This window comes from Pleurodeles waltl, chromosome 6 (genome assembly GCF_031143425.1).
Source record: "Pleurodeles waltl isolate 20211129_DDA chromosome 6, aPleWal1.hap1.20221129, whole genome shotgun sequence".
In the NCBI taxonomy this organism is placed as follows: domain Eukaryota; kingdom Metazoa; phylum Chordata; class Amphibia; order Caudata; family Salamandridae; genus Pleurodeles; species Pleurodeles waltl.
This window is the reverse complement of record NC_090445.1, coordinates 1,153,716,105-1,153,735,508: the sequence shown is the minus strand read 5'-3', so window position 1 is coordinate 1,153,735,508 and position 19,404 is coordinate 1,153,716,105. Positions and strand designations below refer to the sequence as shown.

Below are 19,404 nucleotides of genomic sequence, written 5' to 3'. Positions count from 1 at the left end.
GTTGCATATTTCTGAGTTGGTGACTTATTTAGCCATGTGCTTGCTACATACAGTAGTTGCTACAGACCATGACCTGTTTGCTGTATGTCCAGCTAAGTAACAGACTCCTAGTATACCCAAACACTTTACCTTGTGTGTGCTACATACAGTTGTGTACTAGATCACTTTGTATGCTACATGCATTCTTGGCCATAGCCAGGCTATATCTAAATCTGTATTTAGGAGTCAAGTACCATGAATACAGTATTTGGTCACAGGCAATATAAAGTGTGCCTTTTTCCCCTGTATACAGCAAATATTGTAATTTATGAGGTTAGGAGGGATTGTATTCTGGTTACATTTATGGAGTGCTTCATTCCCTAAAGAGAGTCAAAGCACATTTGCAGGGGCTAACTCCGTCCCAAGAGTGTGCTTTGATAGTGAAGTGTGAGTTTGTGTGCAGATTGTGCCAAGTGTTTCTATCAGTGTACCTTGGAGTGTTATGAACTGAAAGCAGTGAGAGATTGGATGCTTAGGGATGGAAAAAGCTAGTGTATAGTTCTAAGAATGTGAGTGAACATAGTATGGAAAGCATTTTAGTGTGTGGCAGAGATTGTTCATGTCATATTGCTTCACATATGTGCTTTCTCTTAAGCCAACGAGAGGAAGAGATAGCCCACCTCCCTCTGCATGATCGAATCTAGTTGTGAGTGGTTAGGATTATAATGTCTGTGTCATCCTTGACCTGCTAATGTTGACTAATGGCTATCTTTGCTAGTTTTGTGAACTTCAACATCTGTTTGAGAAGAGTAAAGTCTTCTCTTCCTTCCTGAATTCCTGGTGGTGCTGGAGAGGAAGGTACTTTAGGAGCGTTATATTCCTGCGGTTTGTTAAGGGAAATTGAGTATCTGAATATCTTAGTAGCTTTACTTGGATGAAGAATATGCCTTTTAGCTTCGATGGGCCTGTTTGCCCTGCACAGAGCTTTGCAAGCTGAGAATCATAGTATCAGTAGGCAGTGTAGTGCTTAGCAGGCAGGTGAGTTGTGGCCCCATGTGTGAAGGTGTAGTTGTCTTACTGCTGGGCTTGAAGATAGTTGCGGCTGAAAAGCAATGCTAATAGGGCAATCGTGATCATACTGAATCTGTTAGACAGGAAGATAACCAGTGTAGGCTAGGTCTTTTGGTGCTAAGTTCCACGAGTCTCCGTATGAAGGAAATGGAGGAATGGGATGTGGACTGTGCCAACTGAGGGAGAGTGTTCAATAATAGAGGTACCACAACTCAATTTGTATCCACTGTGGTCATCAAATCACCCCAGGTCATACCCACTGGAAATGGGCACACATTTGGTGCCTCTTCCTAGGTAGGAGTCAGTTTGGTAGTCTGAAAGTAGGATACGCACTTTCAGAAAGTCACAAACTGAGTATACACAGTTCTTTTGATCAAGTTTCATAAGAGTCCATTTAAGATAGTTCTGTGACCGGGTGGGTATACTGGATCATGATTCTTTTTCATTTTTGGTTGCATGTACTAGACGTTCAGGTATGGGAATTTAACAGTGATCCTTGTAGCAGTGGTAGAGAAGGATTTTGTGTGAATTATGGTTTGACTATAAGTTGGTAGGGCCCTTGTGAGGAGGAAATTATTTTTTATGCCATTGGCGAAATCATGCCTGCTGCATTTTGAGAACTATGTTTTGCATATTTTACCATACCTGACACATTTTTTTGATTTTGAGGTTTTGAAGTATAATCATAAAACGCCAAACACATTGCACTAATTTCATTCAAATTGTAAGTGTAGCTGTTGCAAGTTCTTCCAATGCCCTTGACAAAGTGATGTTTAGCTGTCCTCTTCTCTTACGTGATGAAGGGGTAGAAGGTCTTTCCTCCTGCTGGTGTTTTCTTTTGGGTCCCGTGCTTGCTATGCCACCAGATTCAAGCTAGCCTGGCTGATGAAGGGTGATACCCTGAAACCGGTCCCAGGATGCTTGTTTCTGGTCCAGGAAGGACCTGGCCTGGCAGTTCGTGCTGGACTGTTCCCATGGAGAACTGGGTCAAGACTGATTTGCATATGGCTAGGTCTGAGCTGGAATGGTATGGCAAGGAAAAAAAATGATGGATTAAACCCAGATCTTTGACTGGGGGTGAATGTTTGATTTGTTCTGCATTCTGTCCATCTTCTGTTGTTTTTGCAGGTGTTTCTTTAGGTGGCAGACAATTCATTCGCTCTGTTAAAACAGATGGAAAGCAGAATGAACCTTGCCAGGCCTCATATCTGCGACCACATGCTTACATACACCAAATAATTTGTAGGTTAATTACTCCAGCTTCTCTAGATCTTTGCCACGAATAGGTGACTTATTCCTAGTTTTAATGCTCTGTAGCATTATTTTCAAGGAAAGATCTTAGAGCATAACTGGAGAGAAATAAGTCCGACAATGTGTGAAAGTTAATTATGTTTAAGTAGAAATGTGTTTTTCTAGGAAATCCCTGGGTGAGCCTACCTTTCTGCACGTTGCATATATACCGTTATCCACTCTCAAGTGAAATAGACATATACCAATTTAGAACCTGATCCCCAGGATATAAAGTCAAATGTAATTTCTTTAAAAACAGTCTAATTTTTGTTAATCAATTTAATTTGTGGCATTCTTTCTATTTCAGGGCAATAGTACCAAAGAGTATTTTCTTCAGAGGACAATGCAGAGCCTGGAGCGCTATTTCTACCTGATTGCTTTTAATTACTACCTTCACGAACAGGTAAATGACGTTCTTACAGCACCATTTTGTTAATCGCAGCTAGAGTGAGATGCTTTTTAAGAATGGTCCCGTTTGCTATTGTGAGAAAACAGCTTCTAGTTTTATCGAGAAACCAGTACTTGAGAAAATGCTTTAAGGTGGAGAGTCTGCTGTCAGTAAGTGAATACCTCGATTGAATAAAAATACATGATATTGGTTTTCTGGGTTTGTCTTTGATGGTGCGTTTTAACAGATTTAAAACATTATCCGTGCATGTATTCAATCATAAAATAATGGATAAGACCTTTCTGCAGTAGAAATCGGGCCGTCGAAGCTTCTAAGAAATACTTCTTCTCTTTTTCTTTTTTCTTTTTGCAGTGATATATTGCGCAAACTTAGCTTAACGGAGTCATAGTGCTTTAAATAAGCACCAGATTACATTAAACGATATCAGATTTTTTTAGGGCACGGGGAGTTTAAGTCATAGGCTCAAAATAATAAGATGTTAGGCCGACACCAATACTTGAACCTTGTTCCCAGTTCCAAAGTTGGAGTTTCCGGTCGTTAGGCCACATCTCCTCCCCTAAGAGCCTCAGATTGTTCCGGAAAGAGCTGATGGCACAAATACCGTAGAAGACACCACTTCCCCTCTTTATGTAGTGACAAGACCAAAATTAGCTGTTGTCAGCCGGCAATAGTTCACCTCCCCTAAGCTTGCACCAAAATGGAAAGCGTATTGAAATCATCTGTCTGTTCCCACCATGTAGTCATCTCTAATTTGCCTTGGTTAGTATCTCCAAAGTGCCTCGACGTGACCGGAAGTTGATACGCTGTTGCTGTACAAGAGTCTTTTAATTAAATAAATAAAGAAGAAATATACCCACTTCGAGTCCCCATGATTTCTGTTAATTTGATTGTGATTTGTCAATGGTGCTTAGCAGCCAAACCCTTGGCATTTTTACTCTGTGTACTTCAAAGAACGTATCATATCATATACATTGATGACAGCTACTGAGCATTTGTTCTAGGACACGTGGTGGGTATTTAACAAGAGGAAATTGATCACTTTTTTCACAAACCAGGTAAAATTTAAACTAGTAGATTTTTGTACTATTTCTTGTGCAGAATTAGTAGAGACTACTGAGATTCTGTCGTGTATTAGTAAGTCCATAAGTCACTTTAGTTACTGTAACTAGTGGAGTTCAAGAAACCACTGTCGGGAAAAATCCAGCTCCCACTTTTAACCGCAATTCTCCTTACTCATGTGACCTTACCACATCATCCCCTATTTGACAGATTCCAAAGCCATTTATTTCTTTTCTTCGATTTAAATTTGTAAAATTGAGGTATTTGTTATTTATTTCGAAGGCTCGTCATGGGGGTCAGTGATGTCACAACACCCTTATGAAATACTGGTAATGCCCTTCACCCATAGCTGCATAGCTATTTCTTCTTTTTGGTCAATAAACTGCTGCAGCTAGCAATTCAAGTTTTGATGTAAGAAATAATCGTAAAGTGAGTTTTGTTTTTGTTCTGTAGGTTTTTCCAAGATTGTTTCATTTACTACAGAACCCATGGTCTAAAGTACAAATTAAGAAAAAACAACTTGTACGGGAAATGCTTTCACTTGTCACCCACTGTCATTGGTGCCCTTTTTGTCAAGGCGCACTTAGCTCTGATAGCCGTGGCCTAGCTTGAAAGAGTGGAGATTGGACTAAAATGTTAAGTGCCAACCTGAGATGGGATCTTCAGTGCTTAATGTGTGCTTGTTGTAACCAGGGCTAAGCACCGGCACCTATTTTTGAGGGCCGGCGCTTAGTCTTCTGTCTCAAGCATTTGCTGCGAGCTAAAGACACATTTGGGAAAGACGAAGGAAGAGAAACACGAACAAGCTTCACAATGAGAGAAAGCAGAAATCTGCCAGAGTGAGCTGAAGGGACAGGGAGGGGTTTTAAATGGATTGCAGAGGCCCAAGATGACTTCAGGATTATGCTGCCTCAGTACTTCCTGTTCGCACATTTAATTGCAGCAGCAGCGTGTTTAAGTGGAAGGCTTTGAGCACCGGCACCTTTTTATTCACAAATTAAGCATTGGGGATCTTACAGTACTTAAGCAGACGCTTGAAGGATACTAAGGGTGATCATCTCCACACACCACTTTGTTAACATGATAACAGTGAATGAGATCATCAAAAGGTAGTATCTAGAAATGTCTTCCAAGAATGGTGTTGCAAAAATAAAACCTGACCTTAAAGGAAAGGTAATAAAACAAAAAAAAAAATATTCAGTTCACAGCAAAATCTCAATACAACTAAACGATAAAGACAAGACAAAGTAAGTCAAAATATAGAAGATAAGAAGAATTGAAATGTGAGTGAGAGTATGGACGTTGACGAACTGCTGGAAGTGTTACAGCTCAGAACACAACGCATTGCAGTGTTATTCGCCTTTAATAGGAACTCCATTTGGCAGTTCCTGAACTAGACCATAAGTGAAATTTGCCCTGGGGATAATTATTGTATAAGGAGAAATACCTTTACCATTAGCATTCATTAGAGATTGCTGTCTTGTGCAAACACTCGCTACTGCTCTCTCCTACTTTCTGGCAGTAAGCATCTGCATTGCAGAATGTGTTCCATTTATGAAAAACACAATTAAGTATGCTCTAGGAGAGTGCTAAAACTAGCTCCCCAAAATGAATGGGATGGTATAGCAACAGGAGGGCCCGCACTCTGAATAGCCACGGTTGACTGCTCAGAAGGCAAGTCAGTATCCAAGCAGTGGACGCACTCTGATGGTGCTTGCTGACTAGAAGTGGATATCCTAGAGGGAGATGCCTGTCACCATTAGAAAAAGGGGCATAATGTGGAGGCGAATGGTGAACTCCGCTCGCAGAGTTTGTGGAGTGTTTGCCACGCTTCGCTTAGAGCGCAGAGTTTTGAAAAACTCAGCATAGTAGAACAGGGTTTTTTTCCTCGCTTGCAATCGTCAGCAATGAGTTGGTGAGCATAAGCAAGGAAAATCTTACTCAAGATCACCTCCCAGAGAGATTTCTCAACATGAGCGGTCACAGATGGTTGAGGTAGCTGCAGCTCGAGTAGAAAATCAACTCGAGCGGGAGAAAAGAAGCAGCACCCTCTTGCACTGCGCAGGGAGCTGTTCACACTGATTTGTACTGATTGATAGTACTGGACAAACACCTGGTACTAAAAATCAGCACGAACAGCTCGACCTAATGTACTCTGCCTTTGGCGGAACACTGCATAGCGCTGTGGATTTTTTTGGGCACTTCGCGGAGCTTTGTGTAGCACAACTCCGCAAACTCCGCCCAGGCCTTTCATAATGTGAAGTGCAAGATAGCAGCACTAATGGTATCTGATAAAACAGGCATGGGTATAACTTCAAAAATACACAACAAACAGATCATTTAGTGGACGCTAGTACATCAAATGCATTCTTAATGTTCCACAATAACACATGATAATTGGATTATGCTGTGGAAGTAGGGTACAAGAAAGTCAAACTCTTTAACATCAGCCTTTGGTTTATAATGAACGTTATTGCACATTTATTACGTTTCTGACCATTACTCTTGTATGTGCAAGTAAAAAAAAGGTTGTGATCGTTATAAATTACAAAAAATAAACAAATGTTATGAATAAATCCACAATTATTAATGAGATACCAATTCATTAAATCAATAAAACAGAGACTTTTTGTGCAAAACGCCAATATTCCATGTGCTTATAATGTCTGAACGTATGGCTTCTGGAAAGGAGGAGGGGTGAAGTCAGTCAACATTTCAAAATATTCTCTCCTCAAAGTCACAGAGGTCAGTTTGTGGTTAATTCACCCACTTCCACCCTTGTCAGTTTTATTGGTTTCGGACCCTTGGTGACCTATTCTCTGACAGGTGTTTGGTGGTGTATTTATCAGGACCAGGACTTTATGATGTCCCTCGATTGGATATTTCAATGTAATTTTATTTGTATGATAAATAAAGAATTCATGAAGTTTATACAATAAAATAATTCTGTGGTGAAATTACTAACTTATCTATCAGTTAAAAAGTAAGATGGGCATGTTTTAGTATTGAGCCACGGCCCCAAAAATCATGCAGTATACATATAGAATATACAAAAAATGAAATTGGCCTCATAGTATTGAGCCACTTCGACATAATTCATTACATACATGTTTAAAATATACAGAAACACTCCCAGCTCATAGATCTAAATTAAAACTGATTTCAGTCCATCAAAGACATGCATATCAATATTCAGGCATCGAAAAAAACATGTTAATTCCCCGAAAGTACATAGAGCGTGCAAAGTGCTATCAAAATTATTGCAAATTGCTACCTTTCTTACACTTGCAGTGCACAGGTCTAACATAAAACTGATCTCAATCCGCTTGGAACATGTATATCAAGACACAAACTTCATGAAAAAATGCTGATTTCCGAAAGTGCATGACATGTTGCTATCAAGATTACTACATCCCAGTTCACAGTCGCATTGTACTATTGCACAATCCAATTGTTCTGAATAGTGGGTGCAAGGACCTCTGATAAGTAAGGTGCAAATCTAATTGCTGCCCCTAAGTCTTCCATTCTTTTACACATCAAACAAGCAGAAACTCACTCTTTCGGTGTTTATATCAGCAACTTATTCATATGAATGACACGTTTTGTAAGTCATAACGAAAATAAGTCGCTCAAGTTCATCACTGTGGATAGGATTTGTAACAAACGTCTCTAAAGTTCTGTACAGTTGTGGGGCTAGTGTGTACAAGGGAGCACTGAGGATTGGTCTTAAAGTGCCTGGTTAATATATTAGTCACAGGGGGTTGCAGTACTCAATAACGTCTCGAATTCTTGCATGCATTTCACAAATCTCCCTGCCAAAATTGCTTAAAACATGGTTTGAAAAAGGCAGCTTGTCTTTCCAGGGCGTGTTTAAAAAGGCCAAAATCTAGCCGAATGTGTGCATGGGAACCATGTTTTGGGAGTTGAACAATCCTACAGATGCTCACTAGACATTTAACCAGCAGACAGGAACCTCTTCCAACCAAACCTCTGATCCATAGGGCAATAGTGGGTAGCAGTTTAGCATGTAGCACTTTCATTAAGGGATCAAGGGGAGAAATGGTGAGGTTATCTGAAACCTGTAAGAATGCTTGCAGTGGAGCGGCTGCTTTTGACTTTAAGACTTCCTTGTAAAGGGGGGATTTCCACCATTATCCATGATCACACCCAGGTATATACAGGGAGTGCAGAATTATTAGGCAAATGAGTATTTTGACCACATCATCCTCTTTATGCATGTTGTCTTACTCCAAGCTGTATAGGCTCGAAAGCCTACTACCAATTAAGCATATTAGGTGATGTGCATCTCTGTAATGAGAAGGGGTGTGGTCTAATGACATCAACACCCTATATCAGGTGTGCATAATTATTAGGCAACTTCCTTTCCTTTGGCAAAATGGGTCAAAAGAAGGACTTGACAGGCTCAGAAAAGTAAAAAATAGTGAGATATCTTGCAGAGGGATGCAGCACTCTTAAAATTGCAAAGCTTCGGAAGCGTGATCATCGAACAATCAAGCGTTTCATTCAAAATAGTCAACAGGGTCACAAGAAGCGTGTGGAAAAACCAAGGCGCAAAATAACTGCCCATGAACTGAGAAAAGTCAAGCGTGCAGCTGCCATGATACCACTTGCCACCAGTTTGGCCATATTTCAGAGCTGCAACATCACTGGAGTGCCCAAAAGCACAAGGTGTGCAATACTCAGAGACATGGCCAAGGTAAGAAAGGCTGAAAGACGACCACCACTGAACAAGACACACAAGCTGAAACGTCAAGACTGGGCCAAGAAATATCTCAAGACTGATTTTTCTAAGGTTTTATGGACTGATGAAATGAGAGTGAGTCTTGATGGGCCAGATGGATGGGCCCGTGGCTGGATTGGTAAAGGGCAGAGAGCTCCAGTCCGACTCAGACGCCAGCAAGGTGGAGGTGGAGTACTGGTTTGGGCTGGTATCATCAAAGATGAGCTTGTGGGGCCTTTTCGGGTTGAGGATGGAGTCAAGCTCAACTCCCAGTCCTACTGCCAGTTCCTGGAAGACACCTTCTTCAAGCAGTGGTACAGGAAGAAGTCTGCATCCTTCAAGAAAAACATGATTTTCATGCAGGACAATGCTCCATCACACGCGTCCAAGTACTCCACAGCGTGGCTGGCAAGAAAGGGTATAAAAGAAGGAAATCTAATGACATGGCCTCCTTGTTCACCTGATCTGAACCCCATTGAGAACCTGTGGTCCATCATCAAATGTGAGATTTACAAGGAGGGAAAACAGTACACCTCTCTGAACAGTGTCTGGGAGGCTGTGGTTGCTGCTGCACGCAATGTTGATGGTGAACAGATCAAAACACTGACAGAATCCATGGATGGCAGGCTTTTGAGTGTCCTTGCAAAGAAAGGTGGCTATATTGGTCACTGATTTGTTTTTGTTTTGTTTTTGAATGTCAGAAATGTATATTTGTGAATGTTGAGATGTTTTATTGGTTTCACTGGTAATAATAAATAATTGAAATGGGTATATATTTTTTTTTGTTAAGTTGCCTAATAATTATGCACAGTAATAGTCACCTGCACACACAGATATCCCCCTAACATAGCTAAAACTAAAAACAAACTAAAAACTACTTCCAAAAATATTCAGCTTTGATATTAATGAGTTTTTTGGGTTCATTGAGAACATGGTTGTTGTTCAATAATAAAATTAATCCTCAAAAATACAACTTGCCTAATAATTCTGCACTCCCTGTATAGTCCGCAGCGATCTTAACTTTAAGGCCATTTAGATACCACTCGCCTGGTTTCTTTTTCTTTCTTTCAGTTATCAATACCCATACTTTCTCTGGGTTGATGTTAAGCCCATTGTTTTTAATATAATTGTGCAGTTTGTCAGGAAGCTATTGCAATCCCTCTCTTGTCATGGATATTGGAAGGGTGTCATCTGCGTAAAGGAGTCAACAGATTGATTTGCCTCCATGTTTTGAAGTGTGTGCATTCACTTCACCTAGGGCTCTCAAGAGAACCATGGGTTGGATATGTGTGGCCATTATGGTTATGTCTGCTTGTTGTATTAAATGCAGGAACATGCTGATCTACAGCTTGTACTGTGTATAGTCAAAGTGACTGAAGAAAAAATGGAATTATGTGAATCTCCAGTAAGAACTACAAAAAGAGAACACCTCCAATGCATTCATGTCAGAAAATGGCACTCATCAGGAAGCCCTGGAAAAATGCAAAACACGTATTTTCATGTACATCAAATACGCTATAATTGTGTTTTTGTTTATCTTCGTAAAATAAAATTCCACAAGCACCACAAATCATTTGAACATTACTGCAGATAGTGCCATTATTACAGTAGGTTCTCAATGGTGCTACCTGAAATAAATTTTAATTTACACCTGAACTGTAAGATATTTTGACACTTTAAAAGTGATCATTATTTCAGGCAAATTTCTGGTGAATAGTGATCCTTGCACTGTCTACCACGAGTGACTGAAGTTTTCTGCATTGAAGATATAGTAAATATGGTTTTATGGGGTCTTGTGTTTTCCTTGACTGAATCCTGTGGGCTTTATCAACCTTAAATGAAAGGTGGGTATCATGCCTCGCAAGTACCTCCTTCCTGTTGACTAGTAGTGGCTCATTGATACAAGTGTCAGGGCTCTGCCCTGGCCCCATTTTCTGCCTCCTATTTCTTGTTATTAAACTTTTATTCCATTCAGTGTGCCTATCAGGATGTCACTCTGACCCTCACCCTACACGAGGCATGGCTCTTCTCACAGACACATGCACTAGTGCATAAGTACTCCCCGTTGTAGCATTTTTTGGGCTCGTATAATTTCAACCCAGATCCTTTGCGTCTTGCTATGCTGAGAGCCGTACCGACCTGTGAAATCACTGATTGACACACAGCCCCTGGATGCACAGGACTTATGCCTAAAGCACCTGTGCTGTGTTCAATCAGTGAGGGTGCACCTTTCCCAGCCTGCCACTGAGTTGTGTAGTTTCAGCGGCTGTTGTTGAACATGCTGCACTCTGTCATAAGATGTGCAAATGGTGGGGCTCACACGGAGCCTTGGAGCACTTTGAGAGCCTCTCACTGCTTTCTATTTGATTTCTGACTGCAGTCACTTCTCGCCACTAGGTTAGTTCAGTGGTTTTATTACGTCAGAGCCAACCAGCCTCAGACAACCCCAAGAACTACCGGCCCATCTCCCTCTTCCCCTTCCCAGCCAAGGTCATCGAAAAAATCGTGAACGGCCAATTATCCCGGTTCCTGGAAGACAGCAAGGTGCTCGACACCTCCCAGTCCGGATTTCGCAAAAATCACAGCACTGAGACCGCACTCATTGCTGCCACAGACGACATCAGGATCATGCCCGACGAAGGAGAAACAGCAGCACTCATCCTTGTGGACCTCTCCGCAGCCTTCGACACAGTATGTCATCACACTCTCCGCACACGCCTCCACAACGCCGGAATCCGCGACAAGGCTCTCGACTGGATTGCACCATTTCTCGCCGGCAGGACCCAGAGAGTCCGCCTTCCACCGTTCCTATCAGAAGCCTCCAAGATCATCTGTGGCGTCCCCCAGGGATCGTCTCTCAGCCCTACGCTCTTCAACGTTTACATGGCCCCGCTCGCCAACATCGCACGAACCCACCAGATCAACATAGTATCCTACGCAGGGGGCGTTGCCTGCTGAGCAGCGAGATGGCCGCTCTCTGAGTGAGCTCCGCCGGCCGGACCGAAATCCTGCAATTATTCTTCACACCGGGGTGAGCCTGAGCTGCCAAGACCGGCAGAAAATGTACAGGTGGCGGTGAGGCATCAGCGGAGGTACGATATTCCCGCCCTCCATCGCCTTGGAGGAGCTCGGGACACGCGCAGCCTGTGGGTGGACCTGGCGGAAGCGCCTGCTGGAGCTCGTTTGGGGGTGAGCCGTGACTCGAGCCTGGGGCGTGTGCTGACGGCGGGGACTGGGCTGGAGCGGCGCCGTGACGCTGATGAGTCCCTGCATTGTTGTCGCCGCTTGAGGGATCCTGTGAGCGCTGCAGTGTTGAGGCGGTCCTTGGGCTGACTACGTGAGGAGTTGCGGAGAGCCGTGAAGACAGGTGGCAGCTCGGAGATCGGAGCGTAGCTCACCGACGCGGACGGCGCCAGATAGGTGTGGGACCCTGATTAAAGCTGTCTGTGCGGCATTTGAACTGCGCTCCGGCGGGCGGAGGTGGCCCGCAGGTCGTTGATGCTGACCCCGCGGCGGGTGCCCGAGTGGCAGATTTTGGAGGTGGCGGCCACCATTTTGGGGTCAAACATCGGAGCCAGAGCGAGGTGGTACGAAGACCGATGAGCAGCGGGGTGCTGGCACGGGGTCTCGCGGCTGCCGGGGGCGCCCTGCGGGGGACATCTGGAGCTCTGGAGGCGGTGGAGAGTGCCTGATCCGCCCGAGCACCGCGGGTGGTATGCTCCGGTGAGGCGACTGGGAACCTGTGCGTAAACACCGCGGTGCAGGAAGAGGAATGTGGATTACAGGGACAGGTGCTGCTACGGTCTGTCCAGTTGACTTGTGAGTACGGGGGTGAACGGGGGGGGCTCCCCCCCGCCACCCTGCGCCTGCGGAGGGCTTGGTGGACATCTGCTTACACCCTGGCGGCAGCTTTGGTCCAACGCGAGGAGTTGGTCTAGGGTAACCTGGTGGATGTGCTGGTGACGCTCTCGAGGCCTGTGAGTGTGGACCTGCTGCCGGGAGGATTGCGCGGTGGTCGCTGCCCGTGCCTCCGGCTTCCATCTTGGGATCGGTCAGCAGGAGTGCCGCGGCGGGGGTGGGGGTGTCCTGCTGCGGCTCTTCGGTTGTGGAGGAGGCTGGAGGCCTTTGCTGGTGGTTCACAGCGGGACCCGGTGGGTCTCTCTTCGCCATGGGTAAACATGATTCTAAGCAGCCGAAGCTGAACTTTGACCATAAGCGCTCCACGTGTCAGGGAGAGTTGGAGCGGGGGCCCCAGGCGGCGGAGGAGCGCGACCTGGCCGCTTACGATCATGGCGAGGGTTTACGCATGCTGATGCTTGAGATGCGTTCTAGCCTCAGCAATATTGACACTAAACTGGACAACCTCACCAGTCAGTTAGACTCTGTGAAAACACAGGTGGCGACGCACGGGACGAGGTTGGACACGCTTGAGGCTAGCCAATCTGAGTTACATGAGTTCCAAGTGGAAACGAAGGACCAGCTCCTGCATATGGACAAATTATTGGGAATAATCCGTGCGAAGAATGAAGACTTAGAAGCGCGGTCCCGGCGCAATAATCTACGCGTCACGGGGGTCCCGGAGACCACCGCCATAACTAAAATGGAAACCTATGTCACTGAACTCCTACACAAATTGTTTGACCCTAGTCTCTCAGTGGTGTTTGCGGTAGAGAGGGCGCATAGGTCGCTGGGTCAGAGGCCCCCTGTTGGAGCGCCGCCCCGGCCCATAATTGCGAGAATCTTGAACTATCAAGACCGTGATTTGATCCTTAAACTGGCAAGGGAGAGAGGTACCATCACGCACAAGGGCAATAACATCTCCTTCTACCCTGACTTCACCCCGGCTGTCCAGGCTGCCCGCCGGGAGTTTCTGCCTGCAAAGCGACTTCTTCTGCAGGCGCAGATTCCGTACTCGCTCCTCTATCCGGCTAAGTTAAAGGTGTCCTTTGAGGGGTCTGCCCACATATTCACTGATGCCAAGGAGGCGATGAAGTTCGCCAAACATGTGGGACGCAAATCCGCACAATGTCCCAAGGTTGCTACGGAGGCAATGGACAGCAGGCTCTGCGACAATGAGTAAACGCGGGTCCCATCTACTATATCCTGAGGGGAATGGCTCCTTTTTGACTGTGGACTTCTATCCGCTGGAAGGGGTAGTGCACTTGTGATGCCCGGTGTACAATCATTGACATCTGCTATCCTAGATAGATCTAAATTATTAGGTTTTGAGTGGCTAGGATCCCCTGCAGATTTTCCGGCCACCCCGTTTCACACAGGGGAGTAGCCGGCATCGCCACACCCCCTCGGGAATGTTCCCTTGTTTATTTAAATGTCGCTTTGGGGATAGTATAGGGATGGTTACTCTACGACCCAGTTGGGGGGTTGGAGTGGGTGGGGGTCGGTTGGTTGGGGTTTTTGTTTTGTTGTTTACTGCCAACTTTTATTGTATGCTATCTGCGTGGTGTCCTGAGCGTACAGCCTGGTCATTGTCAACATGTCTTACTGCGCTTTACATAATGTGTGTGGGGAATGCCCAGAGTGGATAAAACTTTGAACTGTCTTACCTGGAATGTTCGGGGGCTCAACGACCACAGGAAGGCTAGGTTGGTACATGCATATTTGGTGCGGCACTGTGTGGATGTCTGCCTATTGCAGGAAACTCATTTGAACACCGCCCCTCCCCAAAGACTGTGTCACACCAGATGGGGGCACGTTTATTCAGCTATCTATTCCAATTATGCCCGGGGGTGGCGATACAGATACATCGTGGGTTGGATTGGCAGGAGGGCTCTGTTCAATGCGACCCAGAGGGTAGATATGTTTTGGTACAGGGCATTGTGTGCGGAGTTTCGGTGGTATTCGTGGCTGTGTATGGGCCTAATGCTGACTCCCCAGGTTTCTTCCATAAGCTTTGGGGGCAAGTGAAAGCCACTGGATGCGATACAATTGTATGGGGAGGTGATTTCAATGCAGTACTGGATGACAAAGCAGATAGGAAGGGGGTAGCTCGCACATTGAATCCGTTGGTGAGTTCTGCGCTGCGGGAAATACTGCTGGATGGTGCGCTGGTTGATGTGTGGCGGGGTAGGCATGGGGACCTGAGGGAGGGCACCTGTATATCGGCTCATTGCGGCGCGTGGTCCCGTCTTGATTTCTGGCTGGTGTCGTGGGACGTCGCGCTGTGGACGGTGCAGGTAGAGCACATGCCCCGCTCGTTGTCCGACCATGCACCCTGTATGTTGAGGTTACTACTCCGTGGTGGTCCTTTTCCGGCGTTCTCGTGGCGGCTTCCGCCTCACGCATTACTTGATGATGCGTTCATAGAGGAGATACGGACTGATATCACTGACTTCTTTGAGCGCAATGTGGGATCAGTGGACACGAAGGCGACTCTGTGGGAGGCCTTCAAGGTCGTCATCAGGGGCCAGTGTATGGCCCGACAGGCGGGTGTACTGAGGGCGATACGGGGCACCCTGGTAGCGCTGGAAGCTGATATAAAACGACTCAAACGCACTTTCTTAGAGGCTGGAGAGTCAGGGGTGGCGGGGCTGCTAAAAACCAAACTATTGGAGTACGACGAGGAGGCGATGTGGGAGGTTAAATTTCTAGGGAAATATGCGGAGGCGAGGCGTTACGGCAAGGGTGGAAGACCGGGGAAGGTCCTGGCAAATATGATTATACCGCCGCGTCCCGCAACGTATATTCATGAACTGCGCATGACGGCTGGCGAGCTACTTCATGACAAGGGGGACATTGTAGGAGCATTCTCCGAGTTTTACTCTCGTTTATATACCAACACCCAGGATGAGTGTCCGGAGGGGCTTGCATCCTTCCTGGATTCCATTGCGTTGGTGTGGTTCAATAATAACCACAGAGAATATATGGACCTCCCGATAGACGCCGGAGATGTGGCACAAGTTATCAAGAGGTTGCCGCCTGACAAGGCGCCGGGACCTGATGGTCTGACAACAGCTTTCTATAAGGCGTACGTGGATGAGCTGTCGCCCCGGTTATTGGCAGTGTACGAGGAGGCCTTAGAAAAGGGGGTGTTGCCTGCCACCATGCGCGAGGCGCTGATCATCACGTTACTGAAGCCAGATAAACCTGCTGATGATCTAAACTCCTATCGGCCCTTATCTCTGATTAATGTAGATGTGAAAATCCTGGCCAAGCTGCTCGCGAACCGGGTGCAGCCAATGTTGCCGATGATCGCACTCCCAGACCAATCCGGTTTTATACCGGGAAGAGCGACCTCCCACAACCTGCGAACGATCTTCGCCGCATTGCATTACCTACACCCTGAAGTCAGGGCTGCCGTGGTGTTTTTAGATGCCACTAAGGCCTTTGATACTCTTGAATGGCCCTATTTATTCCATATATTGGAAAGGATGGGGTTCAGTGCGCTAATGCTTAGGAAAATTCGCCTGCTTTACACTTTGCCTACAGCCAGAGTGCGGGTAAATGGACTGGTGTCTGAACCGTTCCCTGTCTTGCGTGGTACTAGGCAGGGGTGTCCTCTCTCCCCGCTGATGTTTGCTATAGCTATGGAGCCATTGGCAGCTAGGATTAGACAACATCATGCTGCAAGAGGTATAGGCTTCAGTTCTAGAAACCTTCTAATATCACTATACGTGGATGATGTGACCCTTTATCTTATCAATCCTGCGGACAACTTGGACCCCATCTTGCGGGAATTTGTCCGCTTTGAGGGCTTCGCGGGCATCTCCATCAACTGGTCTAAATCGGTAATCTTTCCCCTCACGGACAGCACTGCGGAGGTGTCCTCCGAATACCCCCTGCGCTGGGAGGCGGAGGAAGTCAGATATTTGGGGATTTGGATTAGCCGGAACCTTCAGGAGATCTGGAGCCTTAACTTTGGCAGGGCTATGATGTGGCTGAGCGAGAAAGTGAAATTATGGGCTTCCCTGCCCCTGTCGCTAACTGGGCGGATTGCGTTGACAAAAATGATAGTGCTACCCAAATTCCTTTATTTATTCGTCAATATACATATACCGCTTACGTCGCTCTTCTTTGCCACTCTGCGGTCCTGCCTGGTGGCGCTGGTGTGGGCAGGTGGACAGGCCAGGGTAGCGTGGGACACACTGGCACTACCACTGCGACAGGGAGGTCTGGGTGCCCCAGATATGAAACTGTATGCCCTATGTGCTCAGGCTCAGTTCCTGCATTTTTGGACCCACCCTGTCCCTTTTCAGCCTCACGTGGCAGTGGAACGAGATGTGGTGGCGCCCCTTCCACTTGATGTGGCGATATGCGCCAAGGCACGGCGCCCTAGAGCGGATGTAGATACAGCTGGGACGCTGCAATGGGTGTGGGAGGAGTTGCGCAGGAGGGCGGGGGTCCCATTGTTGTATGCTCCATCGCTCCCTCTGTTGCATAACCCGATGCTGCCTTGTGTGGCTGATGGGATAGCCGGTCGCCTAATTGACAAGCTGCATCTTCGCACCTTTGCGGACCTCTTTCCCAATGGCAAGTTCATGCCTCCCCCGGCGCCGGAAGAGGGGGGTACGGTGCCTTTTTCCGAATTATGTTTGTACCATAAACTACGTGCGGCGTGCCGGGCACTATCCAGGGAGTTCCCTGACGCGCCGCCAGTCTTTACAGCTTTAGAGGCGGTGGTGGGCTCCCCGTCTCCCCGTAAGCTGGTAACTCGTATTTATCGCCATATGCAAAACATGGCGCCGGGGGTGGCACCTAAATCTATGCTGTATTGGAACGAGGAGCTCCAACCTGAGATATCTGAGGAACAGTGGGAGTTCTGCTGTGGGCAGCTTACTGAGCTTTCGCCAAACTACAAGTTGCGTTTAATACATTTTAAATACCTGCATAGGTTTTACAGAACCTCCATCAGCCTGAAAAGAATGGGCCTTAGAGAGACGGATGAATGTTGGCGATGTGGGTCGGCCTCGGCCTCTTTTCTACATATAGCATGGTCCTGCCCGAGGTTGGAGGGTTATTGGTCTCAGGTTTTTGTATTGGTAAACCAGATTGTGGGCCGCTCGGACGTCCCTTCCCCTCTGCTTGGGCTACTAGGATATGTCAGAGACACTCCGCCACCATCGCGCAAGCTGCATGCATTGCTTCTACTATTTGCTAAGCGACGGGTGGCGATCCACTGGGGTAGACGGAGGGTGCCCGCGGTGAGGGACTGGCTGGCGGATGTAACTTATGGGCACACGCAGCTAACCACGTTCTGGGAGTTACTGCCGGCTGCATCCAGGCCCGAGACATCTGGGATCCGTTTGTGAGTTGGGCTCGGGAACATCAGAGCAGGGAATCAGAAGGAGATATTTTGAGTGAATGATCCCTGGGAGGTGGGCGGCGGTAGGGATACGTCTCACTTTTTTCCTCTCACATCACGGAGGCAATGCCTGTAACACTGGCATGACCCTGATCGCTGCCCCTGTCTTCCTCCGCGGCTGCCCTCTCTATGCACTAAGGCAGAGTGTTGTGGCCCTCTGAGCTCCTGTATCCAGTCTAGTGGCTTGTAATTCCTGTTGATATGGACATGATGACTATTGCAATATGTTCCTTTCTGTATGACACCTAATAGCATACTGTATGTAACACACTAATGATGATGACTGGCAGGTTTGTTGGTTGTATTCTTTTGTATCGTAAAATGTTTAATAAACAACAACCAAAAAAAAAAAAAAAAAACATAGTATCCTACGCAGACGACACCCAGCTGATCTTGTCCCTCACGAAAGACCCTACAACTGCACAGAACAACCTCCACAACGTACTCCACGCCATCGCCAGCTGGATGGAATCAAGCCGCCTCAAGTTAAACACAGACAAGACAGAGATCCTCATCTTTGGCGCCAACCCCTCAGCATGGAACGACTCCTGGTGGCCCACCTCCCTAGGAACCGCACCCTCGCCCACCATCCATGCACGCAACCTGGGATTCATCCTGGACTCCACACTCGGCATGACTCAGCAGGTCAATGCCATCTCATCTTCCTGCTACAACACTCTCCGCATGCTCCGGAAGATCTTCAATGAGATTCCCGACGAAACCAGGTAAACTGTCACCCGCGCCCTGGTCAGCAGCCGATTGGACTACGGAAATGCTCTATATACAGGAATAACGGCCAAACTCCAAACAAAGCTGCAAAGAATCCAGAATGCATCCGCCCGCCCCATTCTTGACATCCCACACAGCAACCACATCTCCCCCCACCTCAGAGACCTACACTGGCTACCAGTATCAAAGAGGATCGCCTTCAAACTCCTCACCCACCCACACAAAGCCCTCCACAACACAGATCCAGCCTACCTCAACGACAGACTCACCTTCCACACCCCCACCCGCAATCTTCGCTCCTCCAGCATCGCCCTCGCCTCCGTCCCCCGCATCCACCGCACCACCGCCGGAGGTAGTTCCTTTTCTCACCTAGCCGCCAAGACCTGGAACTCCCTACCGCCCCACCTTCGCCAGACCCAGGACCTCCTGACATTCCGAAACGTCTCAAGACATGGCTTTGCGACCAGTAGCTCCCCCCAGCGCCTTGAGACCCTAGCGGGTGAGTAGCGCGCTTTATAAATCATCTGATTGATTGATTGATTGACCAGACAGTGCAACTGTCTGATGTGCTAAATACATCTTAGGGACATCCAGAAACTGACCTAGGAATGCAGTCTGCCCTTTGCTTGCCATTGGCTTTGTAGTTTGTAACTCACATTTTCTGGCTTTCCATTTGCTGGTTTTCTTCGTTTTAGGCTGCCTACCTTGAGTGCGTACCTTCCCCTGCCCAAATCTTGTTGACAATATTCTTCAGAGTGCTTCCTTTCTGTAAACAGGCTTGTAAATCTTGTTCTTATCTCATTACAT

At 46.8% G+C, this 19,404-nt stretch overlaps 1 protein-coding gene across 4 annotated transcripts in view; it reads left to right on the top strand.

Annotated features, from left to right (window-relative positions):
- Window positions 1-19,404, top strand: part of PALD1 (phosphatase domain containing paladin 1) — a 966,838-nt gene that overhangs the window by 606,650 nt on the left and 340,784 nt on the right. For all 4 annotated transcript variants that reach the window (XM_069240368.1, XM_069240369.1, XM_069240370.1 and 1 more), the window contains exon 11: window positions 2,648-2,743. In XM_069240368.1, the coding sequence (XP_069096469.1) occupies window positions 2,648-2,743 (96 nt within the window). The remainder of the gene's footprint in view (window positions 1-2,647; window positions 2,744-19,404) is intronic.